General features: G+C 32.6%; 1 protein-coding gene across 1 annotated transcript; it reads right to left on the bottom strand.

Moving 5' to 3' along the window:
• Positions 1-353: 353 nt before the first annotated feature.
• LOC112010101 (protein neprosin) lies at positions 354-5,530 on the bottom strand. The gene is made up of 7 exons (XM_024042444.2): positions 4,583-5,530; positions 4,361-4,447; positions 4,032-4,244; positions 3,019-3,183; positions 2,363-2,416; positions 2,109-2,255; positions 354-997 (listed from the first exon to the last, which is right to left on the bottom strand). Exons 1-7 carry the CDS (start codon positions 4,937-4,939, stop codon positions 620-622), a joined length of 1,401 nt encoding a protein of 466 aa, XP_023898212.1. The 5' UTR covers positions 4,940-5,530; the 3' UTR covers positions 354-619.
• Between the last annotated feature and the right edge of the window lie 9,158 nt (positions 5,531-14,688).

Genomic DNA, 14,688 nt, shown 5'->3' with positions numbered 1-14,688 from the left:
TTATTAATAAACTATTTTAGAAAAAATTTAATACTACTTCTCTAAAAAATATAAAAAGTCGTAAAAATAGTTAGTAACTTTTTTTATTTTTTCATATATTTTTTTAAAATATTTTTCAAATTAATGCTCTTAAAGCATTTTTTAACTTTTCCATAAATTTTTTAACCAATATTTTGGGTATCTCGAAAGAATACTCATGGTAATAATCTAGTGTAAGGAACGTGGGAATTATACTCAACTAATCTCATATGAGGATTTTTATTTTTTATTTTTTATTTTATAAGTCATATTAGGATTAATTAAGTGCTCTAAAAGTCATGGATATCCACATATTAAGGAAACAAAAAAGGATGGAAATCACAAACCACAGTATATTCACTATTTCTTTTTCCAAATTTACACAAGTCCCTAAAGGCGGTATAATTAATGAATCACCTGTTAGTAAGAAAAGGAAAAAAAAGAAAGAAAAAGGAAATGACAAAGAAAAATGGATTAACAAAGTAAACATATTATACCCCAAGCTCACCGAATGATCTCGAGAAGAAACCCAAATAACCCAATTTAATAAAAAAGGTAAAAAAAAAAAAACAAAGTAACTTTCCACCTTTGTACCAATCCATTAGGGACACCTCACATTTCTTCCAGGTCCACCATAGTAAAAGTAATTCCCCCAAACACTATTTATTCCTCCTTGTATATCATAGCAATTGGGATGATCTGCTAGGACTCTTAGGTTTGATAATGGAATCAAGTTATTATCCCAATCAACAACTTGCAAATTTCGAAAATAAGATGCTTTTCCAAAACCTTCTCCTGCAAAATGTCCACTTCCCATTTGTGTTGACGTGTGAAAACCAGATGGCCTAGAATTCACAGTTTCTCCTCCAAATTGTACCATGCTTGCATGACTTTGTAGGTGAGTGAACAAGAAAGATGGCCAGTACCCAACCAGAATTCCGGATCCGAATTCTAGCCACCAATTTCCATGCTTCGGATCCTACACAATATTATCGAATTCACTCCATTAGAGAAAGAAAGAAAGAAACAAAGAGTAAAAAACGTAGGTATAATTCTTTAGATTTTATTTTTGAGATTTCTTAACTAAATTCAATTTTGTGGCCGCGTTGAATAAATGATTGCATAGTTGAATTTAATTCTTTTTAACAAAGATAATATTGCTTTTGATGTATTGACGAATACAATTAGTCATAGTTCAATGGATAATCGTAATGTACAAGAAGTTGAGGAATTGTAAGTAGGTTTTATTCAAAACTAAAAGTTGTTAAAAGAAAACCAATGAGAAAACTGGTTATTCTTTAAGCCAAAAAGTTCATGGTTGAAGATTTTTATTCGTGGGAAATTCTTCATATTTATGAAAAAAAGATGCATAAGATAAGACAGGAAGATCTTTTGCTTGGAAAAGAAGAGAATCTTGCAAGACATAAAAAGCACAATGGAACATTGGAATTACAATTCATTAGTATTTGAGATTATTAGTGCATGCGTATGATGACTATAGTATAGTGGGATGTGGCACATTTTCACTTGAAATATGGGCTATTCCTAATGTTCATATCTTCATGCGTGGTATTATTATTATATTTTGATTTTTTTTTATTTTGTCATTATTCAATCCAACAATATTATAGACACACCAAATTCAACATTTAATTTCATATCTTATTAAAGTGATTGATTTTAAGTTATGAAAATAAAATTGAGAAAATATGAAAAGTTGGTGGGCAAAATATATCCATTACTCATAATCGACCACTCGATTTTACAGTAAAATTGATATATTCTTAGATTTCTTCTACTTGTAAGTTTATGTATGAAATTAACCTTGCTCCCTTGCACTATCTTCAATGGACAAGTTGGGATTTCGAAAGTTCTAGAGGTGATTGACCATCAAATATAAGGACTTTTTGGGCTAGAAAAGTATTTAGATCAAATGGTCCAATGCAAATCTATCATTAAATATTTTTATATTTTGGTGGGACTAAGAGATCCATGGCCGTGGATGCTTTGTCATTCTACACATCTAATACTCTTTAGACTCTTCTTGATTTGTCGTATGTAGGTATTTTTTGTGGTGTAGTTTAATTTACCTTCCAAACCAATAGGCTAATATCGAATTGTCCACCATTGTATGAGGAAGTGGGAGAAATTGCAGCCCCAATTGCAATTCTATTGTTAGTCTGAACGAAGCCGGAGCATAATAAATTGTAACACCCAGTTGCTTGATAAGCATCAGTCTGTAAATTGATAAATTAATAAGTACCTTATTATTTTGTGAAATTAATTTCAAAGCTGTAGATGTATTGCAATTTTTTTCTTAAATGAAGGAAATTTTATTACTTACAGTCCAATAAGTAAAGAACCTAGGATAGTTGTCCCCATACAGCTCTGGGCTAACCTGCAGAAAATTAAATGAAATAAAGAAAATGAGAGGTGGTTGAGCAGTGACAACCACTTTAAATGTGAAAGCAAATATTGGTATTTAATGTGTTGAGATTCTTTGCAAACATTATATTGCTATGTTTGAGTGTAGCTTTCTCAATGAAATATATGGTGTCTTCCTATAAAAAAATCTTTACTAATTTTATTAGATAAGTTTTTAAAAATAGACGTGTTAACTTTTAAAAACAACACGAGAAATTAATTAAAAGGTTTATTTATTGTGTGATTACTGTTATATTTATTGTCATATTTGTTTGTAAATGTTCTATAGTAGTAAAATTGATAATAATTTTAGCATTTTCATAAATCTATTGAGAGTTTCAAAACAAGTTGCACTAGCTCATAAGAGATTTTCCAATTGGCAAACTTCATATTATAGTTCAATGACTGGAAATAAACAATTTTTTTTTTCTTTTTAAAATTAATTTATTAGTCAAACCTTAAAAAACTTCCATTCTATTGTGATTGTGACGTGTGAGTAGCATCCAGCCAAGACAAGTATAGTAAAAAGGGTAACATTTCTCTGAGAGAAGATGATATGAGGAAATAGAAGCATACCTGCCAACCAGCTTCAATGGTGTTAAGGTCATCGCCAAATGAACCAGAGATGACCCACATTTGAGACAAACTGAATTCATATTGATTAGCCACGCGAGGTGCCCACACATTTATGCTAGCTTTTGCTCCAAAATACTGATCTCCACTCACATACCCAACCGCATGCTGAAACACACAAGTTTAAATGAGAAAGGAACAGTAACAATGCCATAATTTAAAAACTAATTTATTACTTTATGTTGCTACATTTTCATGGTTTCTGAAACCTTTAAGTTTGTTGACTTATTCTTGATGGTACAGTACATACGTCTTCTTTTAACCTTTTTTTTTTTAAAAAGAAAAAATTCTTATTCTATTCGAATAAATTCAATATTTTATCCTCATAGAATTCATATACTTTGGTTCATTAGAGTGCATTTGGATTCACTTTTTATAGACAAATTTATTTCTCAATTATTTGTTGCAAGTTAATAAAATCGAGATTATAACTTACAAAGTGAGACTCTAAAAAAATTGTATATAAGCAAAGAAGCTAATAAGATTGGAAAAAAGATAATCCAAACGCCATTTATGTTTGATGAGTGAAATGAAGGAAACCCCACAATCGTATGTATATACATTTTTGGTTTATTCTGCTTACATAGGAAAGCATCAGTGATCAGACACATTATTGTCATGACCTGGGTTATGTTTTGTTCAAAATTCTCCGGAAGAATTTGTTGTAAAGAGAACAGAGGGAATAAAAAATGTTTATCAGTGACTTCAATTTCATATAAATAAACAAATTAAAAAAAAAAAAACAAAAAAAGCAGATTTTTGTCGCACTTTATTCTTTGTTCAACAAGTTTATTAATAAAGCTGTTATCTTTAAGAACAAGGATAAGAAAAAGAAAAAAAAAAAAGAAAAAAGAAAAAAAAAGTTGCAATATGAAGAATATTTGTTTCAGTTTGATCATAATTTTGTGACACTTTCCTCTTATTAATTTGTGTAATTGCTATTAATTGCACTTTACCTCATGGCCATTGCTGCTGGAGTCTCTTCTAACATGTCTTCTTGGTTTCCTTCCAAATCTTCGCACAGAACTAGCTCTTAACATATCTCCTTCAGTTGTTCTTCTGATTGGAACTGTTCCTTCTGGACATGACTCCCCAGAAAGACTCCATAACTGAACGTTTTCTTCTAACATGCCTGATGGGCTATGGCCTTTTGGTCTATCCGGTGGATCCTATAAATTTAAGAAAAGAAATTCACACTCTGATTAGTTTGAATTCACTAGCTTGGCTCCAAAATATGAGTTATGAAAACCTTCAAACAAATTGCCAAAAGTAAAGTTAAACTTACCAATGGTTTTTGACCTTTGAGTTGAGGGTGATCAAAAGCTGGTTGTAGATGAGACACAACGCAATCTATTATATCACCATCAGGGCTCTGCAGCAACAAAAAACAAGAACATTTAGTCCAAAACAAGTGCTAGAAAAAACAGAACAAAAACAGAGGAAGTGAAGGTTTAGTCCTATAAAAAAAAACCCAGCATTAATTGAGACGTAAGTGTAAAATACATGCCTGAATTGTCTTCACAGCAGGCTTGTTGATCTTGCTGAGACGAGCTGCTATTAATTTGAGCTTTTTCAACTCTTCGTTTGGCCGAAAAGTTTGATTGGATGCACGGTCTTCAACGGTTTCCAATGAATGAACCGGACAAACCAAAGAAAAAACAAGAAGAAACCAAACAAAAATGGGAATGATTGGGGAGATCCTACACCAACTAGATGCCATGTTTGAGAAATTTCCTTGTGCTGTTGTTCCTTTTGCAATATCTGTTTGTGTTTGTGCACATTGGTGTTGTCTTCTTCTGAGTTCAAAATGATGCCATTTACTCCTAGATTTTCTCCATGAAGACACACCTCCCAGCAAATCCATCCAAGGCTAAAATGACTATTCTAAGAGAATCCAATTCACTCTCTCACCATTTCCAAAGCTTTGGACACCCCAGGATAACGAAAACAAACTTCTATTCTATTTCTATTCTATTCTATTCTATTCTCTCTCTCTCTCTCTCTCTCTCTCGCTTCACACACCTTCTAATACCTTGGTTTTGTGTTCTGACAACTTGAACTCCCAGGCGTGAGTTTGATTAAAAAACACACACAAATGGGTTGGGTTTTCTTAAAGTTTTACCCATGTGGGCATGGAGTTATAAATAGTTTGGTAGTGATGAAATCATGGTCTATTTTTAAATTTCGAAAAAAGAAAATTGAGGAGAGAGAAAAATCCCGGGGGGGGGGGGGGTTTGAGAGGTTGTGTTTCCAGTCTCCAATACAAAGACTGAAACTTTAGCTTTTGTGTTAATTTTATAGGGAAAATGGTACTGTTATCTGTTATTCTTTACTTTGGCTATGAGGACAGATAGGAATTACACTTGATTCTGGGTTTCCAAAGTTCTTTGCTTTGGGGTCTCTCTTTCTCGCTTCCCTAGATGTTCTTTGTGTCAGCTAGTCTGTTTTTGTTACCTCTCATTTACAATTACGGTTTAACAAATTAAAATTTGCTTACATTGACACATTCAACCAAAAAATATATATATATATATATATTAAAGCATGCCGACTTTGGTTTTCTAAAACTTGTTAGGTAAATTTTTTTTTTTTCTTTTTGGGGTTTGGATAATTAGAAAAAGGAAGTAATATGCTATCATGATACTACAGTAATTAACTTGCTGATGGGTGAAGATTTGGACATTGCTGGGTTGACCACCAAGCTAGTCACAAATCAATATGGAGTCGGCACTTCCTACGGTTGTAATTTCTGACTTAATCCAAGTTTCTCTTAGTACTATACCTTTTTGTGCAGTCATTTTCTTATAGTGAGCCAATTTTGTGAGTGTGTTGGGCCTGCTGTGTTGGCACGCGCATCTGGTTTTGTGCACTCTATGCTATGCACACACCCAGCATCACCTGCTTAATCTTTCATTTTGCAATTGATTAATGGTTATTGGTACTGGTACATGAAGTTCCACCATGCATTTTTCTTTTATTCTTTGCACAAATCGTTTAATTAGTGTAGAAGAATGAGAACCAATATATTTTGCTCGGAGCTTCCCTCCCTCACCACCTCCCCCCCCCCCCCCCCACAAAAAAAAAACTTGTTTTTTGGATTTATTGGATATTTTAAAAGAAAGAAAAAGGAATGTATGCATGGTTTTAAAAATCGAAATGATCAAAGAATCAAAACTAGATAAGGTTCTCGATTTTTGATTGATTTTTCCTTGGATTTGGAGGTTTGTACCAAACCAAATTAGGGACCATTATTTAGTTGAACTGATCAATTTGATCTAGTCTATTTTTTTAAAAAACCATGGATGTATGTTAATTATGCAATAATAGTGTTTATATCAAATTATATATAATACAAGTTTACCAAACAGTAGGGGGCCGACTGTAGGGTATCTCAAATAAGGTAAAAACAACATAAACTAGTAACCCAAAATATAAGGAGACTCCAAAAGATATCCACCCCTAGCCAAGGTTTTCAGACCCAGACCATTCATTGAACCGTAAAAGGGAGAAGTTTAATATTTTTGAGGTCTAACCGAGGTCGAACCGTGATGACGTCATAATTAATTAAGCCTGAATATAGATATTAAATTTATAAAACTAGCAAAGTTGACTAATATATCTATATATGTGAGAGAAATTTATTGGTTTTCAAGCATATATTTAATAATTAAATAGGAAAGTTAATAAAATAAAATAATAACCATGAAAACATTAAAATTTATGAATAATTTTTGAAGTAAAGTCGAATATCTTTGAAAGATTTTAATTATACTTTTTTTTAATTCCTTGTAAGAGATGGATAATTTAATTAAGTAGAATAAAATTGTGTTAAGTTGTTTTTATTAAAAAAAAAAAAATACTAAGGGGTTGGACCGCACGGTTTTTGCCACCAGTTCTTCATGACCCGTGTGGTCCAACCCTGGTTTTAGGGGTTCACGGAATTGCCATATATACCTGGTTCTCTATGCTTAAAAAACTGAATTTCAATTCGGTTTCCAGTTTCACGATCCGACCTCCCAGTCCGGTCCGGGTCTAAAAACCTTGCCCATAGCCATTAGCTTTAGGTGCGATTACGAGTGGAGTTGAGTTGGGTTGAGCTCAACCCATCAATGACCAAAGAGAACTGGCCCCTTGAGTTTTTGAGAGCTCATGTGAGTAGTCTAATTGTCTAAGGTAGCGACAATGATCACAAATATGAGATGATGATGGGCAATGGCGGTCACATAATTGACTAAAATAAGTGACTATAGGTGATGATGGGTGCATATCTAGCCCAAACTACAGTGGGGAGGAGTCGATGTTCATAGACTGAGTTAATGATGATAGGGAGATGATGTAGAGCAAGTAGGAAGATTGAGGAAGGTGGTAGCCTTTATGATGATTTGAGTAAATATATTCGATTAGGTTGGATTTGTAATGTCAAGGAGGAAGAAACCCACTGCCCAATTCTCCACCCACCACTCGAATACCCACTTGTTTGCACCATCTAACACTCTTCAGGATAGATTAGGTTGGGCGGGTGGTTGATCATCCCTAATTAGCTTGTCAGCACAATAATCACTTATATACATATTGAATGGACAATTAAAAAATCTGTAGAGAGAAGCGTTAGGATATTTAGATGTTGCTTAATCCCATAACAAATTTATTTGTAATTGTTGGGTTTGATTTTGTAATATAAAAAGTGGTAATGAAGACTAAAGTCATGCGAGATTCAAATAGACCGCTTTGTTAACCCTAATATTCAAAGAATGAAGATAGCTATCAGAATTAAGAGAAAAATGCATTGAATTGATACTTGTCTTCTAATCCTCCCTATTTGTGTTATCCTTGGGAGGATATTTTACCACCTAAATCAAGATCATTGCTTGCCACTGGGCCTTGTAGCCTAGTGGCACTCGGTGTCCCTGTATATCTTGAGCTCGGGGGTTTGAGCCCCCGTATTTACCTAGCAAAAAAAAAAAAAAATCAAGATCATTGCTTGTGTTATTGGAGTGTTGTTGTAAAAGGATAAAGCCAACAAACATATTTAAGTGACCTATGCTTATGCTTGAGCTCGTTATTATGTTTGAGCTCCGCTCATTTAATAGTTGGGCCTAAACTTATGTTGAGTTTAACTTTATTGGCTAAAAAAACAATATAAACAATATTTTTTTCCGACATCAATCCAAATTACTCATAAATAACTTGGTTTATTTATAAACTTAATTGCAAATTTACGAATTCAAACTAATATGATACTAGAAAGATCCTCTTTGTTTTGTTTTTTGTTTTTCTGGGTGATATGTGGTTGTAACAATTACCTAAAAAAAAAAGAATGAAAGGTGGAACTTATATACATTATCTTAGTTATAGGACATTAGGTTCCTTAACTGAATTTGAAACTTAATTATGTTGATCAATAAGGTAAGAATAGTATTATTATTTATTTTTTAAATAATTGAATTCAAAACAATCAAGTGTTAGAATTCAATTTGAGAGGCTAATATACTATAACTAAGGAATTGTATATAAGTTTTAACTAAAACGAAAGGGAAAAAAAACCAAAAAAAAAAAAACCCCTACATCTGCCAAAATGACTGTTGATGATACTTACACAAGTGAACGGAGCAGTGTATGATGTCACGGTTAAAGGAACATGACATCACTAGTCACCCAAGGCTTGTATTGATTACACGTGTAAGTATTACAGACACTGCATGCACTGATGCACCTATTGCATCGTTTTTATTTGTCACATTTACTTTTGTCCCAGAACGCTCCTTATTATACTACCTTTTAGAGTACTCCAAATTTTAAGTACAACTTGATTTTATTATTATTATTTTTTTTGTAAATTATATCTTGGAGTTTAAAATGTACAAATTGAGCAACTGTCATGCAAATCAGGGTTAACTTCATGATTATCTTCTTTTATTATTATTATTTTTTAAAATTTTTTAAATTTTTTATTATTTATTAAATAATTTAGTTTAAACTTTAATCTAGTAATTACCAGGGTTATTTTTAAATTTTTTATTATTTATTAAATAATTTAGTTTAAACTTTAATCTAGTAATTACCAGGGTTTGCCTTTCCCAGTATTCCCCTAGCTCTCTTTTTAGGACCGTGGCAATGATGCCTGCCACTTCGCCAGCATACCCTTTTATTCTTGTTTTATTCCTCTTTTTATTTATTTATTTATTTATATATAAAATATTTATTCTAATTCTGATCCTACTTCTTAGGGTTTAAAAATCACCCACACCTGCATCATACAAAAAATTGAAAGCATACAAAAACATTGACCCACAATGAATTTTTATTTTATTTTATTTTTGGTCCCACAATGTGTCACTTTCATAATCTCATTCCACGCCAATTGGCACAAATAATTTAGATATCTTAGTGGAACCAAACCCACATTGCCACAGAATTTAGAATTTAAATTGATCCATAGAGCAATGTTATTGAAGCCAGACCCTCCAGCCCTTATGGTATAATTCTCTGTTGGATTCTAATTATTAAATGGTAGCATGTCTATTGAGTATTGACAATGTCTGACTGAATGGTTGTGATTGCAGAGGATGCCTTTATGAACCTTTTTAAAACCAAGTTGAATAAAGTATTGGTTTGCTTCCACAAGTTTATTAAGAGTTACAGCTAGTGAAAAATGGTCTCCAGGGACCACTATAGTGTTAAAGAATTATTGTGCAACAAATTCACAAAGAGACTGAGCATGTTCACAAATGTCTCCGAGAGAGCTCGTTCTAGCTAGCGACCCTTCAATTTTGTGTGCCCTTAACAAGTTACAAGTTTAAACACCCAATATTGACTGAATTTGTGTCACCATAATAATAGAGTTTTGACCCTAAATCTAAAACCAAATACACTGAAAAGGTTGGTCCCAAAAAGGTTGGCAACTACTTTGAAAGCTTCGGTTAAAACCATATACATACATTAACATTTAGTTAAAAGTGTTGTGTTTATAGGAGTGAGAATAATTTGACCATTTTGAAAAATCATTTGAAAGCTCCACTTGGAGTTGGAAGGCTGCTAAAGCAGCATGCAGTTGTTGCTTTTAATTTGAAGGGGGGACAAAGGCCAAATAGTTGTGCACAAACTAGTGTATTTATAGTTGGACCTAAAAACACTATTATTTTACTAGGCTTTTCCAAAAAATTAAAAGCATGGTCATCAAGTGTTAAAGGCCATGCGGGTGCAGTGAGTGTGCATGAGTAATTATAGGGTTCAATGCAATTTAATTTGAGAAATACCGACAAGTTTGGCTCAATGGACCATTGAGGACCTTTTATGCACACATAACTCATGAAAATTTGTGCTTTCTGTGAGAAATTAATTAATGGATCTATTAACAAGTACAATTTTTTTTTTTAATAGAAATTCAATTTATGTCGTCTGCTTTTGATAATTATGCTGTTTATCATCAGATTAAGATACTGATTAGTTTTTAGTGTAGACGAAAATTGAATTCTAGATCTCTTATTCAACTATAAAAAAACTTTATGAATTAGATAACTCTAACCTACCATTAACAAGTACATATATACACTGAATGATGCTTTTCTTTTATTTTGGATAGAATGATGCTATTAATTGAAGTACAATCCTTTTGAGCAAATGCACAACACAATAGTGACTTCAAAATTGGCTTTAATATATTTAATTCAAAAAAAAAAAAAATTGGCTTAAATATTATAATAAGATTTTGTACAGTATATACTTGACATGGCAGCCTGTTCTTTTCCTTTAAAAAAAAGAAAATTACAACTTTTTTGGTCAGAGAAAATGGAATTTGAGCGTATTTCAGTGCATATGATTGCGTCTTATGGGGGTGAAGAGGGTCCTGTGCAATCTTGATTGAAGCAAGCAAGCCATGAGATCTTTATCTTTCTAATGGATTCAGCAGCTATGTCCCTTTTCATCATCTTGATTCCTGAGAGAAGAAAAGCTGACATCAGTTTAAATGCCTAAAAGATGGCCATAAACAAAACCAAATTGAAGGGAATGCTTTGAGGATAGGTACCCAGAATCTAGTCTGCTATTATGATTTCTTTTGTACACCCATCATTTTTGCCCTTCTTTATTCTAAATTCGTGTCCCACTTGGAGTTGGGGAGTGTTCAGTGTTCACATTCCAAATATTATAGCTGTGTTGGGCCAAATATAAAGGATTAATATCTAAAATTGGTTTTAGTTCAAACAAGCTGACTAGCTTATATTCTTACCATCTTACCATCTTATGTGTGTATTCTTCTTTTATGGTGAGTATAAAGCCATGACACAACAAATAGCAAGTTGTGATGGTTTCATGTAAATGTGATATACAAATTACAATTTGTCACCTTAACAATTTTGATATTATTTGTCTTTATAGAATGTTGGGGAGAGAATACCTTAAGAAAACTCCCATTGAGTAGTTAATGTAACATATATAAATATTACTTGGCTCAAAAGTTTAAGCAAATGGACATGAGCCCAATTATGTTATATTAACCATTCATTTTTGTCATTAATATCCAATGCGAGATTTCATTATTTAACCAAACACATTACTCACAACTCACTCAAACAACACTCACAAACAAAAACAACAAAACTCACAAACAAAAACAAAAACCTCTCACAAACATCATACACACAAGCTCACAATTCCAAAGCCTTAATGTACCCAATAACCCTCTCACACTAATAAACAAAAACTCTCAACGCATAACCACAAATATCTCTCAAGCCCAAGAATTTACCAAACTACTCTTTGAAGAAACCAACTCATGTTCTTTTAGGAATCTTCTTTTCTCTCCATGTGGGAGGATCCTTGGACAAAAGTCACAAAACCCTTTGCAACAATATTTATTTATAAGACTTCAATTCAATTTCTTAATGACAAGAAATAACCAATTACTTATTCCACAAGAAGCCTTTTTTCTTTCCGTATCAAGGAGAATCTTTGTCTTCCACCCCAAGCACAAACCTAAACCAAATTTAATTACAATTTCGAAACAATATTTAACATAGCATTATTGGTTCTTTTAAGTTGCTTTCCGTAGCCTGAAATCTGAAGCTAGTGCAAGGGTCAAAAGCTCAAAGCATTCAGTCCAAATAATGAACTTTTATTTTTTGGCTGCAGTGCAGATCAAAATTTTTGCAGGGGCTTTAGTATCTTGGTTATATTTTTGCTGAAGTGGAGTCAAATTTTTATTAGATTTGTACCAATATATATAATCATAATGTCTATAAGTTGAAGCTGGGAGATGGGATAGTGGCATCTGGGAAAAGAAAAAGCATGTTTGCGTGTTTATAATAGGGCCGCAATGTATGTAAGTTACTTGACACATCCAACAGTTGGAGCCAAAGTTTCCCTTTTCTGACGTATCTTAAATCTTAATGCCTACTTGGTTGCATTGACTCTAGAATGTGAGTTGAATGGCATGCATGAACAGCACGATCACTACAAAGTATCTATTCTATCTCTTTCTGTCTCTCTGAGGCTATTCAGTTATAAATTGGCCGGGAGCATTCACATTTCACACCCAGATATGCATTATAGATGATACTGTAGAAAAAATCACCAAAAGCATCCATATCTGATTATGAATTCCTGTTCAAATTTTACCACATTGTCAGTATCATTTAAATATAGACTAAAAATACTTATTTTATTCTACCATTCGCTATTTGATATGACTGTTTGGAACAAAATAATAAATATAGAATAAAAGAAGAATATTTAAATAGAGTTAAAGTGCAGGCGGTAGTTTTCCTATTTTAGGGTAAGGGATCAAAATAGGTTAATAAAAACCAAAAATCACCCAAAACAATAACTCACATCACTACGTCAGCCATCCTCTCCGGTCCCTATTTTAGGATTGTGCTAATATAGGAAAGAAAGTATTGTTCATTCCTCAAATTAGTATTTTATTGTTTTTGTATCTTGGTAATTGTGATAAAGAAAGAATGAAGAGTGAGAGAAATAATAATAATAATATTATCTAAATGAAATATGGTTTAAGCTAAGAGTAATGTCAAAGATAAACTATTTTACAATATTTTTATAAACTATTGATGTGATTTTAGTATTTTTCAAATTATTGTAAGTAAAAATGTAATGTTAGTGATGGACTCATACTAGAATTAGTAAGAATTTGTCATATCGGCAGTTTGTAAAAATATTATAAAATAATTTGTATCTGTAGTATTATTCTTAAATTAATTAAAGAATATAATATGTGTGAAAAGGAAAATAAGTTAGCTAAAATAGGAAAAGTAGGCTTTTATCCGAAAATATAGAGAAAATTTTTGGTAAGCTGATACCAACACTTAAGAGAATAAGAATGAGATGTAGGGTGTATTGTTAAAGTAGTTAAGTAAAATAAACAGAATAGCTTTTGGTGATGAAAAATGATTTTTTTTTGGGCATTTCGAGATATGAATGCTAGAATAATTGTACCCACACGCACAAGAAATACAAAGAAGAAGTGTGATTGTTAGCCCAAGTGGCAAGCTTGGCTCTAGGATAATGTGGCACGCTTTAATGGCCTATTTGGATGGAGGGGGGGGGAGGGGAGAAGGAGGGGGAGTAGAGTAGAATTGGCTAAAAATAAACTAATTTTGTGCTAAATCTACTCTACTCTACTCTCCCTTCTTCTCTCTCAATCCAAACGGACCATAAGAAGCCTTGAATCCAAGTTCTTGGATTCGATGTTGGTGGCTCAACTTGTGGAACCGGTAGCTAGTAAGGAGAAATGATTGGTATAATTAGTTTCTAGTAGGAGCAGGAAGCTGGGATACAACTACACTTACTTAGAACTTGGGGGGTTTGTAAGGGTAAATATTGTACCTCAACTATTCTTACTAGTGAATTTGTTTAGTGCTATAGGTCTCGAAAAGTTTTTTACTTCTTGTGGGCTTTTCTCTCTGTAAACACTTCATGGTGTTTTGGTCCGTTAGTTATTGGGAATGGCTATTTGTTGTGTATATCCATGCAATTAATTAACCAGACTTAGTTGTGAAATTTACTTAAAATTGGTAATTAGTTGTAATTGGAGTGGTCTAAACTTGTGTTTTTCATATTGGTTCAGGTGGATTACGATATTCTATAGTTCTCAGATAATTCAATCATGAAGTTCCAAAAATCCTATCAATCAGTTTTGAAGTGGATGGGTTAAGTTTTGAAACATCATCAACAATTTAAATATATGCCAAAATAATAACAGTCAACATTTAATTAAATGTTGATGATGTTGTAGAATCCAATTGATTTGTTTCAAAAATAGATGGATTGAAGGGAATTTTAAGAGCACCATTATGGAGTTGTCCTAAAATCTTTGAAGAGCTTGTGGCTGCTGCTGCTACTACTACTATGTATCTAATCTCCACCCAAAAAAAGGTTTTGAGATGCAAATTCCAATTAAACAAGGCTCATATCTCCTTACCTTAAAAGCTGGTTGACTAAAAACTTTATTTATATTGACTTAGAGACAACATGACTAGACCCATTTCTTCTGATAGCTTGAGAACCCCACAAGGAAGAACCAAAGCTGAGCTTTTTAGGACCCAATTCCTAGAAACCTTGAAAAAGATGTCCAACTGAGAATGTGAAAGAGGATATGAG

The sequence above is a fragment of the Quercus suber genome, unplaced genomic scaffold (genome assembly GCF_002906115.3).
Source record: "Quercus suber isolate HL8 unplaced genomic scaffold, Cork oak 2.0 scaffold_43, whole genome shotgun sequence".
In the NCBI taxonomy this organism is placed as follows: domain Eukaryota; kingdom Viridiplantae; phylum Streptophyta; class Magnoliopsida; order Fagales; family Fagaceae; genus Quercus; species Quercus suber.
The sequence above is the reverse complement of the archived record's forward strand: the minus strand, read 5'-3'. Positions and strand labels throughout refer to the sequence as shown.